Genomic DNA, 19869 nt, shown 5'->3' on the forward strand with positions numbered 1-19869 from the left:
AAAAGCAGGGCATTGGATTCGAAGGCCTCCATCGGCTCGTCTGTTTGCAAATCTCGGATGCTATAACGTTTGCTGCCTTGAGCCTTTGGATTTCTGATAGATCGGTTCTGATTTTTGATAATCAGTGAAGAACAAAGCTTTCTTATTAGTGGATTTTTTGTGGCAAGAACCACGTCTTAGCCACTCCATGTATCTTATACTGTCTACCCACCACAATGCCTTCAAGAGGGTAGGTGTCTCATAAAGGTCTAAAAGTTACTAAATGAGTTTTTGTATTGGTACTTGTGAAAATGTACTCTGAGTTTCCAGTTTTCCATACGAGAGTTAAATTTCTTATTCTGAAAGAGTTCCTATTTCCCCCCAAACTACACATTAAAGCAACTTCTTCTTTGTAGAATTTTACCCTGAAGTCTACCAGTTGAGACTATCTGAATGACACATTAATGCTCTTAACTCCAGATGGTGTTGGTTATTTTTTTCTTTCTCTTTGAAGAAATGTGGACTTGGCAGTATACATCTGACTGATGTAGCATAAATTGTTGTTTTTTACGGAAAATAAACATCTACATTAAAAAATCATGAGCTATACTCTTTGCCTTCCAAGACCCTTACTGAATATATTTGTATGCCTGAAAGGCATATAGTCAATTCTGGAAGGAAGTTTATAATGACATTACTAACAAACTGGGCCTAATTATCTTAACATGACTGTTGGGGATAATTAATAACTCCTACATTCTACTTTGGGTGATAGAGAGATAAGAAATGGAAGCTTTTAGGGGGTATATGTGTTAAATTGTGGACTTCTTTGTGTTTTCTTCTCACTGAGAAGCAAATGATCAGCCTACCACATTAAGTGAAAAGTGTCATCTATAAAGTAAGTGTTGTTTTTAAAAAAAAAATAATTGTTTTATAAAAACAGGATGTTATTTCTGACTTCGAAAAGGATCACTTATGTCCGGGGGGTGTGGTGGTAAAGTGCTACTAGGCAGGCACACAAATAAAGACACGAATTTGGTTGTGTTGTAGTGTGTCTTGGTTATCATCATGAGGAACTGTAGTTCCTGGGATGGATGGGACGTGGAGCACACACTTGACGAATTGGATGCCTCTAGCCTGGCACACAGGCAAGTTAAAGTGACTTGCCCAGGTTCATGTCAGAGTTGCAGCTTGATCCCAGGTCTTCTTCATTTTCCTGCCTGTTGTATATCCATGATGCCTTGATTGTACTATTCTAAAGTTAGTTTGGATAAAGGCTCATCTGGTTGCCCTTTCAGGTTAGGCTAAGGCTTTGAAAAAAACAATATTTTCTACTATTTATTATATATTGTAAAGGGTATTAAAATTTGATACTCTGAGCAGACATAAATTACTTTAAACCGCCACTGAAAGCATAAGGAAACTATAAATGCCATCAATTACATAGCAAGCACCTCTCATCATATCCAGGTATTTTCCATGGATTTATTAGATCTGTCCAGATTATGGAAATAAAGACTCTTAATTCCTTTGTCTTTTTCATATATTTTTAGAATTTACTTTGGAATTAGTCATCAATCATTATTAAGTTCTTCAAATGAGTTGAGCCCTTTCCCTGGCTTTGACGATACAGAGAAAGGCCAAAACTTAGCCCCTTCCCTCAGGAAGTTTATCTGTCTAGACCTGGTTAGGTTGATCACTCTATACTGAGCAAGCGCATGTGTATAGATGTATCTGCCTTGGATGGGCATTGCAAATGGGGATTTGAGCCCATGACTAAATGGGAAAATGGGTACTTTGTTTTTCTATTGTCTTCCTATGTATGTGTATGTCTTCAAGATCTAACAGAAACCTGTCCAAGTTATAAAAATGGTTGAGACTCGTTAGGTTGTTTCTTGTAGGTACAAATTACTTTTGCAGAAGTAATCTAATAAATACAAGCAATGATTATGAAGTTGTGTTGGACAAGAAACTAGAAACCACAGGGACACTTGTATTTTCCTCATTGTTATCAGCTTGAATACAAAGGATGTGGAAGAGAAAAATTAATTTGGAAAGTGAATAGCTGGGGGAAGAGCAAACAGTATAAACTCTGAAGGATTTATGAAAACTGCTCTCCATTCCCAGATCAAAAACTGACAGAATTTGAATATAGATTGAAGCATACTTTTTTAAAAAAAACTTTATTTTTCTTGGGTTTTTATTTTGATCCAAGTTTTCTTTAAAACACGAAGCCTAAGAATAGGATTTAGTTTTCTGGATCGTGGTTTACAATACAGTTCCTGGTCAAAAATGGAGTATATTCAACAAAATCTGGAAAGAATGGATTTCTTAGAAATGTAATAGAAAGGACTTTAAACTGAAAAAGATGGAAGGAGGATTAAAGAATGTACCTGCAATGTTAGATGCTTTAGAGAGAATAAGTGAAGATGGAGATAATCTTGTTTTCTTTCTTGTTTTGTTTGTGCTGTAATTACTCATTATTATACTACATTCTTATTCCTCAGATTCCAAATACTGAAATAACCTATGATTCTCAGTTTAGCTGGCTTCCTACCATTTTGGTATTTTGTATTATTCCTTTCAGTTTCTTATGTTTCCTAAACACAAACCTGGTTTATTTAATCTCTAACTGTGAATTCACTGGTGTGATGGGGCCAGCTCAAGCTGACTGGTGAGCTGATTGTTAAATTTTTAGTGTGAGCATTTATATCTACAAAATCAATAGCCATTAAAAATCAGGGCTTAAACCATTTCCTGGCTTATTGTCTAGACTTACAAAAAAAGTTTTAATAATGCAGGCTAAAGCTGAAAGTATGCCATATGTACATTCTCCATAGCCTTTGGTGAGCATTTTCCAGCACATTCCTAAGTGTGATTTTGCTTGGGTGATTATCAGTAGGACAGGCCCCTTGATCACATTTTACAAATTCACAGATAGGTTTAATGCTCTTGTCCTGAGCCACTCTGTCTCTTGAAACATTGGCGGTTTGAAGCTAACTGTTCTTTTTTTTTTTTCTGTTAAAACCTTTTGTTAATGCTTAAACAAACAAAGGTCACTTCTCAGTGACCCTGTCCCGTTGAATTTTAGACGTAATAATTAAGGCAAACAAAACAAACCAATATATTAGCCTTATCTGAAAATATGTAGTCCCTTTTCTATAGCCTAGGACCTGCCAGGAAGCCTTCCCCAGTGGATTCCTTTTAGAATGGAATGTTTGCCTTCAGGCTCCTCAGTATAGTGGCCAAAACAGCTGAATTACGTAGTTTAGAAAACAGCAGAAAAATGCAATATGAATTGTGTATGTGAAAAACATTTCTTCATCATTTGAAATATTTATTTTCATTTTTCCAATATGTTTAATCAAATATGCCATCATCAGAATTAAGTTATTCTTGACATGGTATATATTATTCATCACATAGTTTCTGAATTTAAGTATATACATCTTTTCATTTATTTTATGAAATTGTATTGTGCAATATCAACTTTATTTTTTTATTTGACTTGAGTTTCATTAAAATGTCTTTCACAATCTAAGATGATCAAGGAGTCAACTTTTGTGTGTCAGGAGAAAACTGTCACTGAAATTTTATATTTTTGAGATATTTAATAATGATGATATGTAAATAATATGGAGAGAAGCTGCTACAAAATATTTTTGCATATGTGGATCCATTTCTTCTTTCTTTGCTGTCTTTGGAATATAGACCTAGTAGTGGTATCAGTAGGTCAAAGAATATGTAATTTAATGATTTGGGGGATATAGTTCTTATACTTGTAGTCTCTTATGTTTGTTTTCCCACATCACGATGGGTCATTCAATTATTCATAATTGAATGTTCTTTCAATATATATTTTGTTTATATTATTATAGCCGCCCTGTATGTCGTCTCCTTTGTTCTTCTAACTTCGTTTTGTATCACTTCGCCCAAGGTCTTCATGTGTTTTTCTAATTATTATTCAGAAAATTGTTTTATGTATAATAATATTTTATATTATTGTTTCTTATATGCAATAGCATTTCATAATATTCCATTATTTCGCCATTCTTTGCTTGATTGGTACATTGTTTGTTTCTATTTTTTGGCTACTTTTTGGGCATATTTCTATCTTTTGTTTTTGACACATTTTAATTACTGTATATTTGGCACATTTCTTAATGTTTGGGGCTTGTGAAGTAAGGGGGTTAAGCTGAAAAAGTCATTTTGCCATCTTACTAATCACCAGAATAAGCTATGTTTCCTCTACAAGTCTTTATTTGCATTTAGTAGTCAGATATGGTAAGTTATTGATTTCTAAATAAACCCCTTTGGGGACTCAACGTCAGTAAAATCTTTCTAACAGAGAATTCATAAGTGGACTGGGCTTCTTCCCTCATTTTTCTTTAGTTTGTTATCTTTCTCTTTTAACTAGCAAGTATTTCTAAAAAAATAAACTGTACTTTCTATTATCTACTCCCTACCTTAACCACAATGAGGACCAAAACCTCTCAGAAAAATTAAGTCTTTAATGCATAGACGTGTAGTCTGGTAAAACAAGTTTCTACCTCTGTGTCTGAAAGTGAATGTTCCTGTATTTTAAGTTCAACACTTCTCAGTTAGGAGGTAAGTAGTCTGTTTCATCTTTATTATTTTGAACTTGTGGTTTATTGTTGCATTGATCAGAGTTCTAAAGTCTTTATAACCTTGTCATCATGACATGAAGTTTTCTTCTGGTTTTGCCCACTTCTCTCTGAATGAGTTCTTAGAGGTCTTCCCAGTTTCCTCTAAAATTAAACATTTTATTATTTGTTATGGCATAATATAAAATTCCTTCGCATTCATATACTGTAATTTCCTTTGCCTTTTCCCAATAGGAGATACTCCTATAGTGTCCAATTTTGGTCTGTCACAGAAAGAGCTATTATAAATATTTTTGTATATCTTAATCCTTTCCCTCTATTTCTTTGATATCTAGGATTACTGGTGGTATAGCTGGGTCAAAGAGTACAGCACTGTTTGGTAGCTTTCTAGGCATTGTTCCAAATTGCTTACCAAAAAGACTAGACCCAATTCAGAGCTTCCCCAGTGGCGTGCCGAAATGTACCTATTTTCCCATAGCTGGAAAGAAATTCCAATTTTTGTCATTTTCTTTTCTTGTCAGCTTTGCTAGTCTGATTACTATGGGGTGGAACTTCAAAGCTGCTTTAATTTTCATTTCTCTACTTACTGTTGATATAAAACATTTTTTTTTATATTGATAGCTTGAATTTCTTCCTTTGAAAACTGTTTGTACATATCCTTTGACTATCAAGTGGGAAATGGGTCTTGGTCTTACAAATTTGGATCACTTCCTTTCATGATTTGGGTATGAGAACCTTATCAGAGAAACTGTGGCAAAGATTTGGTTTTCCTTCTCTTCTAATTTTTTTTCTGAATTGAATTCATTTGTGTAAAATCTTCTAAATTTTATGTAACCAAAACTTTCCATTTTGTCTCATATGAGGCTCTCCTCAAGTTTTGAGTCTTGAATAATTTCTGTGTCTATAAATCTGAAGGGTAATTTCTCTCTTATTTCTCTAACTTGTTTATGATGTGACCTTTTATATACGGGAGCTACATATATTTGAAACTTATCTTGGGGTATAGTATGAGATATTGGTTTAAACCCTGTTTTTGCCAGGTTGCATTTTTCCTAGGAGTTTTTGTGAAATAATGAGTCCTTCTGGAAAATGAAGTCTTAGGGTTCATCAAATACTTGGCTTCTCTCTTTGATCCTATGCTGTTCTATTGATCCACCTCTTTCTTTTCTTTAACTGGTACCAAATCACTAAACATTATTGCTTTATTGTGCAATTTCAGATTTGGTACTGACTAATATCTCCCTTTCTTGCCACAAAAACTTTTTTGAGATTCTTCACCTTTTGTTGCTGCATAGGGATTTCATAATTATTTTTTCTCTGTCTATGTGGAAGGGACTAAAAATATTTTTATTAGGAACTTGGCAAAATATTGAAGTTCATCACGTGTTTGGCTCACACACATACACACACATATACTCATGTATAAAGAGAGGTATGTACACGTGGATTTATATGCATATATTGTCATTGTGGATGGATAGCTAAAGAGTTGGCTTCTAGTGTTCTGTGGCATAATATTTAGTTTCTAAATTGTCTAAGTCTCTTGTATTTCCTCTTGCTGCCTCGTTTTGGGTCATTTTTTTCTTATTGAATATCTATCACACTGGCACATAAGTAGGGGATTAGGGAGTAAATGAAATTTAAACTGGTCAATTTTATACATTGACACTTACCGAAAGGGTTAGATGTTGAGGTAGAAACTAAAAAAAGCAAGTGATTTTGTTGGGATTGACTTCAGGCTTCATTTACGTAGAACAGCCTTATCTCTTATGCCCATGAATAAGCAATTTATTTTTTTAAAAATTTGTTCTTAATGGTATTTTTTCCAATTATGTGTAAAGACAGTTTTCACCATTCATTTTTTGGAAGATTTTTGAGCTCCACGTTTTTCTCTTTCCTTACCTTTCCTTCACCTGTCCCCTAAGACAGAAAGCAATCTGATATAGGTTATATGTGTACAATCATGTTATACATTTTTTCACATTAGTCATGTTGTGAAAGAAGACTCAGAACCAAAGGGAAAAACCATGAGAAAGAAAGAACAAAAAAACCCAAAAAAGGGAAAATAATTTTTGCACTGCTTTCAGGCTCCATAGTTCTTTCTCTGGATGCGAATGACATTTTCCATCCTAAGTCTATTGGAATTGTCTTGGATCACTGAATTGCTGACAAGAGCTAAGTCTGTCATAGTTGGTCATCGCACAGTTTCTGTGTGCAGCATTCTGGTTTTTGCTCACTTCCCTCAGCATCGGTTCACGTAAATCTTTCCAGGCTTTTTCGAAATCAGCCTGCTCATCATATCTTAGAGAACTATACTAGTAGGCCATTACATTCTTGTACCACAACTTGTTCACTCACTCCTCACTTGATGGGCAAGCACTCAATTCCCAACTCGATAGGAGTATACTTTTAACTTTTATTCAACGCAACTGCTAAACATAAAAAGGATGTGCTAGGATGGACTGAAGAGCAGTGAAAGCATTGGATTGCTTACTTGATGAAAATTTTCAAGTAGAAAGATATGGAGTATGTTGAGTCATCTTTCTTTACTTTGCTAATGATGCCCACGACATTATTGTAGCCTCTTTCTTCACTTGGACTTCAGGGAAGTGGAGGTGGCTCACTTTTTTCAGCAAATATTTACCAAATTTGATGGCTTCATGTTAGGGGGTGTGCTAGGTTTGGGGAAGGAGGTTAAAGAGGCTCCTGTTCATGATGACAACTTTCTTGGTGCACTATTTATCTGACTGAACCAACAAACAGGCAAGAGCTCTTTGCGTATTGTGTTTTCACTTGATGCCTCATTCTTTCCTGTGCCTTCCTGTAAGTCCTCCCAGGTTAACAGTGCCATATGAAGGATATATATTTGTGGTCTCATACTCTTCCTATGTCATTCCATGTATCCTTTACCCTTGACTCTCTAAATCTTTATCCTGTCATTATCTCACCATACCAAGTCCTAAACCTGGATTCCTCGGAGAAAGAGCACACTGGCTGTGGCTGCTGCAGAGTTGTGTTATCTCCGTTGGGCCAACATGGCCCCCTAGCTCACCCTCCCTATCCTTCCCTAATCACTTCACTACCTGACTCTCCACAGCATCTGTTGTGGAAGTCTAATCTCCTCAAAAGCCTCTTAGGGCACCTCTCCTGCCAGTCTCTCATCTGGGAATTCCATGGAAGAAAACAGGCCATTCCAGGAGAGCTCCCTCTTCTCCACTTCTCCTCTTTGTCCTCATCTCATCTCCCTCATATATCTTTCTTTATCCTTTCTTCTTTTGCTCCGTCGTCTCCGACTTCTCCAGCAAATTTTTGTGCCCCTAAGTGTGCTCCCTGCTCTTTTAAGTAGGTGGTGCTACATTGAGTAGAGCCTGAACCTGGCATGAGGAAGATTTGAATTGAGATCCAGCCTAACTTACTTGTTTGCCCAAGTCACTTAACCTTGGTGATAAAATAGAGATAATAGGACCTGCTTCCCTAGGTGGTTATGAGAATTAAGAAGAGATAATATTTGTAAAACTATAAAGTATATCAATGTTAATTATTCTTATTCTTTCTTACCTCTCTATATGTAGGCTCCTTATCTGCTTCCCACAAACATGCCCATGTCTTTCCCATTCTTAAGAAACCATCACTTAACCCTGACATCCCCTCTGTCATTTTTCCATCTTCTTTTCATAGCTAATTTCCTTGGGAAAGCCACCTCCACAAGTTGCCGCCATTTGCCTTCTTCTCACTTGCTTCCAAAGTCTTTGCAGTGTGACTTCAGAGCTCATTATTTAATTGCAATCACTCTCCAAAATTCCCATGTTCTCTTACTTGCCAAATCTAATTGCCTTTTCTCAGTACTCACCGTTGGCCTTTCTACAGCCTCTGACATCATCAGTCACTCTCTTCTCTTGTAGAGTCTTTCCTTTCTAGATTTTGATGACACTGCTCTTTCTTGGTTCTCTCACCTGCTTCCCATTCTTTTTTAGCAGTCTTCTTTCTTGGAGCTGCATTTAGGGCACACTCCCTAATTAGGAACATACCTCAAATCTCTATCCTGATCTCTTTTTCCTTCTCCCTCTGTACTATTTCCCTCCATGCCTTTATCAGTTTCCATAGAGTTAGTGTCATCTCTCTGTTGATGAATCCCAGATCTTTACATCTAGCCTTAGTCTTTCTGCTGCCCTTTCTTGGCCCATATCCCCAAATGCCTCTCTGACCTCTTAAGCTGGCCATTTGGGCCGTTTTCTCCCCTCCTTATCTCCAGGACTTGGGAGAATGAACATTCTGTGTGCATTTGTTGCTTGCTTGCTTTATGATTGGCTCGCCTCCCTTTCTGGCCATCATTTTAGTGGATATGATGTCTGGTACACTGACTTTTGTGCATAATTTGTTGCTTATGTACATTGTGGCCTGTTTATACCCACTGTGAGTCTTCCCATTGTACTTTCCCTGACTTGAAATTGTAATTTTTCCTAAGGTGATGGTAAGCTGTGATTTGCTGTCATATAGCATTACTTAAAGAATGTTGCTATTTAAAAAAGATTGGATTATGATTCAGGGTAGAAATTAGAGATTTTTGAAGTGTGGTAAAATTTTTCATTTTCAGTTTTTCCTGCTGTTTTCTTCCTATTTTGGGGAAAAAAAATCATTTGTCCATTTATGGTGTTTTTCCAAGGTAGATGATCCATTACAGTAGCCAACTCAGTGATCTGGCCATTCACTTGTATATTATTCTCTCGATAATTTCTCCATTTGCTTTATCTAGTATAGATTGGGCTCCTTAATGATTCTGAATATCATTTGGAAGGCTCAGTAGCATTCCAAGGTTTGATGCAGTCAACATAGTATCGGCTTCAGCCTGAACTTTGGAAACTTGTCACCGTGTCCGGTGTAGCCTTCCAGTTAGCCTCGGTTTGTGTGAGGCCCACTTCAGGACATTGGAACTTACCTTTGGCTAACAGGTGTCTCTCTATTTTATATTAATTTGAAAATAATAGAACAAAATTATATCTGATGTGTTTTTCATAGAATTGCATATGCTTTTAACACGTGTAGATTTTTAATATATGAGATTCCTTTTGGGAGGATGCATTTTAAAGCTAAATTTCCTTTAACCAAATAATGACTATTTAAAAAATTTAAACCAACACACCCAAGGGGTTATTATTTTGTTACATACCTTTTAGTTAATTTTGATAGAAGAAATAGCTGAGGTTTCTGAATATGAAGGCTTTGATTCAGTTATAAATTTATATTTACAGGAGAGGACTATGTTTTTGCTCAGAATAATTCAATCTCGAATCAGAAGTAATCCAAACTTCAGAGCTCTGCTTCCATGAGAATATTGTTTGTTTTTATAGAATCTGCCATTAACGAACTGATTCAGGAATTAAGTTAATCAAAAAGGATACTCATTGACCCCAAATACCTTTAGGTTCTTTGTGTATTATAATGTAAAAGTATAAATATTATTATGCTGACAAATACCTTTAGCCTAATAATTTTCAAATTATGGAATAGCTTCAAATTAGGGTACCTTTTTGTTCACCTACCTTTGGAATGGCATGATATACACTAATTGCTAACTTTTGTCTGCATTATTTTTTAAAGATCAAATGGGCACAGTGGTAATTTTCATTAATCTCATACAGAGCAGCTAATTAAAATTTCCATTATTATCCATCCATTATCTAGTTGTTTCCTTTGTTCGGTATCAGAACAGGATGTTAATAATAAGCCATTCTTATATTACAGCCCTGTTAAAAATAGCTAGATTGTAATTTATCGTATTCCTTTGCTTTTAGGTGAATTTAAAAATATCATCTTTAACCTTATTGATTAAGCTCCCAATCCCTTGATTTTTGTAATAGAGGTTTAACAATTCTATATTATAATATATATTTGATAATGGAAGGCAGTAAAGCAGTATAAGCTTATTGCACATTGGAGTACTTATGGGATCCATTCCAGTCTGTTGTAGAATAGTTGTGAGGTCTTGAATAAATCATCGTAATGTTGTGGGCTTTCGTTTCCTCCTTTGTATGACTGAATAAAACTTAATGTTTCTTAAGTCCTGTCTAGGATGTATATCTTAGGATATGTGATCTACTAAAAATGTTTCAAATCCACCAATCTGTACAACTCACTGACCCCTGTTCTCATCCTGCCTTCTGCCTGGGTTAAGAAATAGATTTGTTCCTCTGTGGCTGTGGGAATGTGTGAAATTGACGGTACTGGGTTAATAAATCATTAACGCTCATCATCTTTTCCATCTTTGGCTGCTCATATAATAAAAAGAGGAAGAGAACTTTGGGCTTTGAGTCAGAGGGAACCTTAGTTTAAGATTGTGGCTCTGCTACACGTGGAGCCTTAAAGAATTAATTTAATTTATTTAGATTTTCAGTTTTTTCAGTAGTAAAATTGGGGTTAGACTAGGTGATCTCTAAGACTCTTTTCAGATCTCAGTCTGATATATAATATCATAAGTTAATAGCTATGAAACAAAATGTGGACTTTAGGAGAAATGGCGTCACAGTACAATCCTGCATATACCCTTAAGCTGTAAGTGGATCCCCTAGGTTCCCTCTTGGGCTTATTTTATAACCTTGCCATTTGTGACTTTCTTCAGCTTCCAGGATTTTTATTTCCATATAGCTGATTTGCAGATCTATATAGCCAGCTCTCATCTTCCTCCCATTTACCCCCCCACCCTACCTCATCAGCCTCTGTCATATAGCATCATCTGCCTATTGAGTATTTCAAGCTAGATATCCTGGAGACATCTCAAGTTCAGCATGTCTAAAAGAGAGCTCATTATTTTCCCTTCAAGCCCAATTTTCTTCCAAACTTTCTTAATTCTTTCTAAAGTAATACCATTTTTCTGGTCTCTTAGGTTCATAAACACGTCAGTGTTTTTTGGTTCTTCATTATCCTTCATAACTGAGCCGTTGACAGATCTTTCTATGTCTACATCTGGTGCATTTGTTTAGTTCTTTCTACACACATAGTTGGCCTTTTATTTTAAACCCTCATCATTGCTCATTTAGACTTTTTTTGTCATCTAAAATATAATTGAAAAGTATTATTCTGAACTTGATAAACATTATCACAATGGTCTTTTCCATATGTAAGTGTATGCCAAATATGACATGAATTCCCACTCCTTTTGGGAGCGTCTCGCTCACCTATTCTGCACTCGTATTGGCATGTGTGGATTTTCTAGTATGGGAAACCTTTCCCTTATGATGAAACTCAAGAAATAAATCCATCAGATATGATCCCAACAGTCTTTATTCAATCTTCCCATGGTTCCCAGATAATTGTCTAACTTAAATTTTTTTCAGCTACGTAGACTTTAACTTTTGAAAAATCATGTTGTTTGTTTCTTTGCTTTGTTTTAAAGCAGCTATGTGGCCCAATGGATAGAACTCTAGATTTCGGGTCAGAAACACCTGAGTTCCATTCTGGTCCTGGACAGATCGTTTAACCTCTGTTTGCCTCGGTTTCCTCCTCTATAAAAATGGGTTTTTTTGTGAGGATCAGTTGAGATAATATATGTAAAGTGCTTTAAAGTGCTTAGCAACCCTGAAAGACTGTATGGACCACAATGCCCAGCAGCTTTCATTACTTTTTTGGGTACTCTTTCTCCAAAGAGATCCTGATAGTGTATTGATTTCAAATGTAGTTCTCTCACTGCTTCTCAGAAAAGTATGTATTACTCCTCATGTTTTGTCTTATAGCCCGTTTTTCTTCACAAGTGTATTTTTTTTTTTATCATTTTTCTTTATACAAATCCTCCTTTTCTTCCTCTTTCAGCAATCAAATGAGTCCCATATGAAAGGGTCAGTACATTCCATAAAGAACAGAAAAAGATTGTGTGAAAACTATAAATCTCTTATGGACGACTTTTAAAAAGAATGTAATAAATTTGCCATTGTAGTTCTCAAATTGTCTTGCTTGTCTTTATCTCTTTATGAATTCCCTTCTGCTCTTTTTCTTATCTGTTTTTAAACTTTCATTGAAATTCTTTTCTCTTTTTTGTGTATGTCACTATACCCCTTCAAAAAAAAATCACCAAATAACAAAGGTCAAAGTCTTCTCATGTAACAAATTCCATATCATCAAGACAAACGAATCCACAATTGGGCTTGTCTTCAAAATGGTTTCCTATTCTGCGCATTTAGACCATCAACTCTGGGTTAAGATGTTGGAATCGTGATCTGCTATAATTTTCTGGAGGAGTCATGATTGATTATTGCGTCCATCTGAATTCTTAATTCCCTTTACAATGTTATGGTCATTTGCTACTTTATTGTCCCATTCTGCCCACTTTACTCTGTATCAGTGTGTAACAAATTTTTTTAAGTTTTTCTGTATTGTTTCTATTTTAGTAGTTTAAAACAAAGACAGCCCCTGGTTTTTATCTCTCCATTTAATGATATTTCTTTATTCACTTTTGTTCACCTGGCAGTGGGTGAGTCCCTTAAGCTTGAAGAGTGCAACTCTTCTGGCACTGGCGTTTTATGTCCATGAAGTCACAGCCGCCACTTAAGGGCCATTTTCTATCAGTGTTTGTCTCCGTCATGTACTGAATGTTATTCTGCAATTCTCCTCCCCCATTACCCCCTCTCCCGCCAAGTCAGACTTAAAACTGTTTGAGGGCAGGTGCTGATTCATTCTTGTTTGCTTGCCTCTGTGTCCCCTGTGTCCCTAGCACCATGTATGCTGCTTAGTAAGTCTGGACAACGAGCTCGTTTTTTTGTTTGTTTGTTTGTTTGTTTGTTTTGTTTTGTTTTGTTTTTCAGGGAACTTAGGGCCTCTATATTAAATTTCCAGCTGCTCAAGGGGATTAATTGTCCTGGTTTTAAACCAGATTAGCAGATGTGGCTTCTGCCAAACTGGATGGGAATATGCCTTTTTGGAATTCTCTTCTTTGTTAATGTTTTCCTTGCTTCCATTTTTATATTTTATATTTACTTTGTAAGTACATATAAGAAGAAAGGAAGGAAATAAACACTGTTAGGCAACTCCTATGTTCTAGGTACTATGGTAAAGACTTTACAAATATTCTCTTATTTGTTCCAATAGTCCTGTGAGAGAAATGCTATTATGGTACCCATTTTACAGCTGGGGAAACTGAGGTCGACAGAAGTTAAGTGATGTGTCGAGGAATATACAGCTAATAAGTCTCTTAGGCTGGATTTCAACTCAGGTCTCCCAGACTCCCAGCTCAGCCTTTTCTCCACTGTACCTCCTAGTTGCCTGTGTAGATATAATGTATGTGTCTGTCTACACGTCAGCCTCCATCTGTCTGTATCATTAGAATCTATATGTCTTTATCTACACATTTATTGTATAACATCTGTGTACATGATGGTGGTCCTCTCTAGACTCTTAAGTTCCTTGAAGTTAAATATTGTTTTATTGTTTCTTTTTTATCTCGGCACCTAGCACAATGCTGTGCACAGAGTTAACATATAATAAATTTTGTTTGAATTGGAACGTTTGCTTTTTGCTTTTTAAACTTTTAGGTGGCTTGTTACTTTCAATAAATCACCTTGATTGCTGGCATATTTAAATGAATGCATTTGGCCTGTATATAGTGTTTTATACTAATTACATTTTATTCTCTGTATCTTATTGAATGATACTGGAAATCTCTTAACCTAAAAAAGAATAAGATAGACTATCCTGAAGCTGAGACAGGCTAATCTTAAACCTGGATTTGTTCATCCAAGCATTTTAGAGACTATATTGTCACTTTAGAGACTATATTGTCACTTTATGTAGACTAGGTGTCCACATTCCCTGTCAGACTGAAAACATTATCCATGATTTTCCCTTTGAAATGTAGTGATTAGGATGTTCTCAGGCACATAACATCACCAGACTGTATTCAATAGTCAACATTCCCAAAATATGCCTTAAAAACCTCCTCTGTATATACCTAGCATTCTCTGTCACTGCTTGATGAAGTAACATAATCATATGCATAAAGTATTTCTTGTTTTGCTCTAGTAATTTATTTTTTACTCTTGTCTAAAATAGTATGTCTCTTTGCCTTTGTAGGGAGGACTGAAAAATAGCAAGCATGAATGTACCTTATCTTCCCAAGAATATGTCCATGAATTACGGTCTGGCATCTCAGAAGAAAAACTTCTTAACTGCCTAGAATCTCTGAGGGTATCCTTAACCAGCAATCCTGTCAGGTATGTCCTTCACATTTTCAAAAATAACTTTTTATAATTCTCAATATTGATATTACATAGCTGTGTTTTTAGATATTGTTGATTTTCATATCATTTGAACAGCATGAGTTATTATTAATCTAGAAACTGATAATAGTTAAGACATTTCAATATTGATTTAAGAATCAAGCAAATGAAATGACGCTTGGCCTTTTTAAAATAACATATATAAATATGTAAATTCAGTTAAAATTTTGAATTACATGAGGATTTTGTTTATTGCTGACAGTTTAAAAATGAGTAGAAGTTTAATTTCTAGAATAATTTCCAAAATAATTTAACATTGTTTTTGGTATGATAATATAGTTAAGTGGTTTTTCTTTCATTCCATTGATGATTATTGAATTTTTTTTCTATCATATCAGTGGCCATCAACAAAAACAATTAAACATATTGAAAAAGACTCTTAGTCTTTAGGCAGATGTCTCCCAAAGAAGGAACTCACAGCAACAAATAAGCTTGTTCTCATGTCCTTCAGCTCACCGTTGCAGAACCCATTTTTCTTCTTTGTTTTGCTTTCCTTTTTATCTTTTCTGTAGTTTTAGTCAGTGCACATATAATGCTGGTCCTTCTGATTGCACTCAGCTTCTCCTCAGGAGTCAAGAGATCATAAATTGAGAACTGAAAGTGACCTCAGAGGTCATCTTGTTCAACCTTCACATTGTGTATGTAGTTGAAGAAAGTTGAGGTCTGGGGATGTGAAATGCCTGCCAGACTCCCATAGAGTGTTCCTAATAGTCTTGTGCTACTTTCTCTTCTTCATGTTTATCATGTTTAATAGTACACAATCAATTACATGATATTCAATAATTTTGCCCGTTATTGGACATATTGGTTGTTTTCTTACTCATACAGTATCTGAAATCAATATATCTGTGTATACACATCCTTCTCCTCCTTTTTTATAATGGTTCTGGCATGGAGTTCCAGCAATTGAAGTGCTGGATTGAAATATATGTCTGATTTTGTTCTATCTCCCAGCACATGCTTGCAGCAGCCCTTCAGACCTCAAGTAGGCTAGCCAGGCAGAGCTCTGGTTGTACAACCAGTCAGATTATGATTCAGTGCGTGGGGATCCCACTTATGGAAATGCTTTTTCCATTGGTTCAGAAATAGCGACCCTTCTATACCTTCTCCTTTTGTCCAATTCTAGCTCATCTTCTTCCCTAGGATCAACATAGAGCATTTTATTAACCATCCAGGAAGCATATGATTCATCTGTCAATATCTACACCTACCCTGTGATATTGGACTCTTGCTTTCACTTTAATTATGAGCCCACCTCTTTTTCCTAAAGAATATACTTAACGCTACATTATATATGGAAGTTGTCATTGCTGATATGTTCCATGTGTTGCTTTTTGAGACACCCATAGTAGAAGCAGACACTTGGCTCAGTAGATAGAGTCTGGGGCCTGAGGGCTGAAAGAAATCTGAATTTAAATCCATTCTCAGACACTAGCTATATGCTACTGGGCAAGGTTTGTCTCCATTTCCTCGTTTCTTAAATGGGGATAATAACATTAACAACTTCCCGGGATTGTTGTGACGGTCAAATAACATAATAAGGTGCTTAGCACAGTGCCTGACACTTAGTAGGTGTTATTTAAATTTTTTCTATGATTGTTATTTCGTTGAAAATTGATTCCCAGCCATAGGGCATTAGGGTTCAAAAGAAGAATTTTAATGTCAGGGAGCCATTTTGAATCACTGAAAGTGCTGCATGTCAATAAGAAAAAAATTACATCAAACAAGTTGATTTTAAATAGTAAATCTTTAAGAATCTTTGCTAAAGACGATAATTTGTATAGTATTCCTGATGCATTCCTGATAGATTTGATTTTCATGTCATCATAAGACTTACTGACATGAATCTCAATTCATTTAAAAGTTCTTTGAGTCTCTAATGGCTAGACTGCCTGTATTCATTTAATAAATCTGTTTTAAGTCTCCCCGCCCCCCAGTTCACATCCTCTCAGTGGACTGAGTTCTAGACATCTGCAGGACAATGTCTATGTGATCCTGTAGGTTTTTCTCTGAATTGAAGAGATTTCAAGATTCTTTTTGAGATGATGGTAGAGAGATGAGGCAGGTGACCTTGCACAGCCCTTCCCTCACTTAAATCCAGTTCACTTGCATGATACGGCATCACCTCTCTGATATCATAGTCCTCTTTGAGAATGTAGGACTGACCACAGAACAAGAGAGATGAACTTTACGTGAAAGAAAACAAACAGAAATCAGCTAGCAGAGAATTTGGTTTGAGAATTCCCTGTATGGCAAAGCTTAATTAAAAAAACCCACCAACGGTATTGTTATTTATACCTTTTGCTTTTTCATCATCAAAATTTCCTCAAGCCTTGCACTCCCAACCTCCCAAAGAGCTATTCCTTACAATCAATAACATTTTTAAACAGAAAAAAATAAGAGGGAAAAAACAACAACAAAACTAAGTACATTGGGAAAAGTTGAAAATATGTGGAAGGTAACCCATCTGTGGACCTCTCTCTCACCTTTCACAAAGTGTGCAGTGGAGAGGGGGCAAATCATGCTCATTTATAAATTTATAATGTTCAAAGTGACTGCAACACTATAAATGGAAGGAATGACCACAGCCAACCAAAAGCTCAATCTTACAGATTTTGTAGCTAGATATTTCAACCAAAGTTCTTTTTAAAATGATTCAATAGTATTTTATTTTTCCAAATAGGTGTAGTTTTCAACATTCATTTTTATAAAACTTTGTGGCCTGAATTTTTCTCCCTCCTTTTCTTACCCCCCCTCCCTAAGATAGCAAGGCATATGATGGTGTAGGTTAAATATGTGCAATTGTTTTAATCACATGTATTTGTCTTGTGTTAGAGAAATTAGACCAAAAGAAAAAAAAGCACAAGAAAGAAAACAAAGAAAAAGGTGGAAATACTATGCTTTGATTCACATTCAGTGTCCATAGTTTTCTGTCTGGCTGTAGATGGCATTTTCGATCACAAGTCTTTTGGGAATGCTTTGAATCATCATCTCATTTTTTGAAAAGAGCCAAGTCCATCACAGTTGATCATCCCATAATCTTGTTGGTACTGTGTACAGTGTTCTCCTGGTTCTGCTCACTTCCCTCAGCATTGGTTCATGGAGTAAAGTTCTTAATAACTGCATCCACTTAAGTTGGAATGAGCTCACTGAAGATTTATAATGTGTTCCCCTTCATTGGAGGCCTTCAGTAAGCCTATAGTTATATTTTGGTATGCTGTAGAAGGAATTACTTTTCAGCTGTGTGTTGGACCAGGCCACTGAGGTGGCAAAAAAAATCACTCAAATAATTTATTTTAACAAGTAGAAAAATTCACATTTAGTTATGTATGGATATTACAAATTTTATTTTTTATGAATTAAGTAGACTAAAAAGAACAATTCTGTCTACTCAGCATAACAAAAAAGATTGTATATGAAACTATGAATTTCCATTTTATGTTACTTCCCTTAAACAATTAAATCCCACGTTGTCAAAACTGTTCTGCTAGTCTGTGACTCCTTCTGAATCCTTTCTTTTTCCTTATTTCAATTACTTTTGGGTGAATAGTATTACCTTTTTACATTCCCCTTTTTCCAACCCTTCCTCCTACTTAAACACCAAAAGAAAGAAAGGGGAAAACACCTTTGTAACAAATAAATGAATTTAATTCCCCTGGCCAAAAAGTTGTCTTTTTGTGTCTTGTGCCTGATTTCTTTGTCAGGAATTGAGTCACGTGTATCATCATACATCCTTTGCACATGTGGTTGATCACTGAATTTATCAGAGTTGAGTTTTCCAAAGTTGTTTTTCTTATATAATTGTTTCCTTGATTCTCTTCACTTCACTTTGCATCAGTTCATACTACCCTCCTTTCTCTGAGATTTTCTCTTTGGTCATATTCTATATCTTAGTAATAGTCCATTACATTCACATTATAAAATTTGTTCGGCCATTTTTCTAATGACTTGCATCCTCATACATTATAGTATTTTCCCTCCCCCTTTTTCTCCTTCTGTTTTCATCCTTCTGTTTTGTTTGCAGCTGTTATACCCCTCCTCACCCATTTGATGTATTTCTATACTAAACTATTGGTGTTCATTTCTCTTTTTTCCATTTCAGATAAGAGAAGTTCACCTGATGCCTATTCTCCCCATCCCTTCTTCTTTGTATATTATATTATGAAAAATAGCATTTTCCACTCCTTTGTCTCTCTTTTCTACATTACTATAGTTTTTCTTTTACTTTCCATTCTTTTTCCGTTCTTGAATCCCTCAGAACAGAACCACTTTACCCTTAATTGTTTTCCTTCTTTAACTTCTTCAGTACCTGTTGAAACTCGAGGGAAAATTTTTCACCTCCATCCCTTAAACTGTTAATATTGCATTAGCACACTGTCCCTCATTGATGTGTTCAAGGTAGCAATTTCAAGTTCCAAATGATGTGCTTGAAGTTTAGCACCAGATGATGAGACTGATGTAGGCACCAAATGTTGGGGTTCAGTCATGTGAAGAATTCATAATGGCCATTCTCTTTGCCAAAAGGTAGGTTCATTTAGGAGAAGAGGTTACTGACAAAATGAAGAGAAACAATAGACACTGGAGTGGTAAATATGAAATAGAGTTGAAAGAGGATATAACTAGACACCAAAATGGTTTTAACAATTACCAATATAAAAAACAAGTTCCTTAGTGGAACTCACAATTAATCACAGAAAAAGGGTATATTCCATAAGGTTGGGAGTATGCCCTTAACTGACAGGCTAAATCGATAGAGGAATTTAACACCTTAAAAGAGTTAGTTAGCTGTAAGATGGACAAAGACACCATAAAGCATGATGGAGAGATAAGAGTAAAGATGCCATGAGGCAGAATGCCATGGCGGGATTAATCCAGAGAAGTTGAGCAAAGACAATGTGGGCCATGGCCAGATTTATGGGGGTTTGAAAGAACTTGGATTTCTGACTGGACATAGCAAGGTAGGACTACCCATGACCTCCACAGAGGTTATAAGGTTAAACTGA

At 35.7% G+C, this 19869-nt stretch overlaps 1 protein-coding gene across 1 annotated transcript in view; it reads left to right on the top strand.

The window, feature by feature from the left end:
* The window catches only part of DIAPH2 (diaphanous related formin 2), an 868850-nt gene that overhangs the window by 172947 nt on the left and 676034 nt on the right, over positions 1–19869 (top strand). Inside the window, exon 5 of the mRNA XM_031944530.1 lies at positions 14661–14800. Coding sequence (XP_031800390.1) covers positions 14661–14800 — 140 coding nt within the window. The remainder of the gene's footprint in view (positions 1–14660; positions 14801–19869) is intronic.

Source organism: Sarcophilus harrisii, chromosome X (genome assembly GCF_902635505.1).
Source record: "Sarcophilus harrisii chromosome X, mSarHar1.11, whole genome shotgun sequence".
NCBI lineage: Eukaryota > Metazoa > Chordata > Mammalia > Dasyuromorphia > Dasyuridae > Sarcophilus > Sarcophilus harrisii.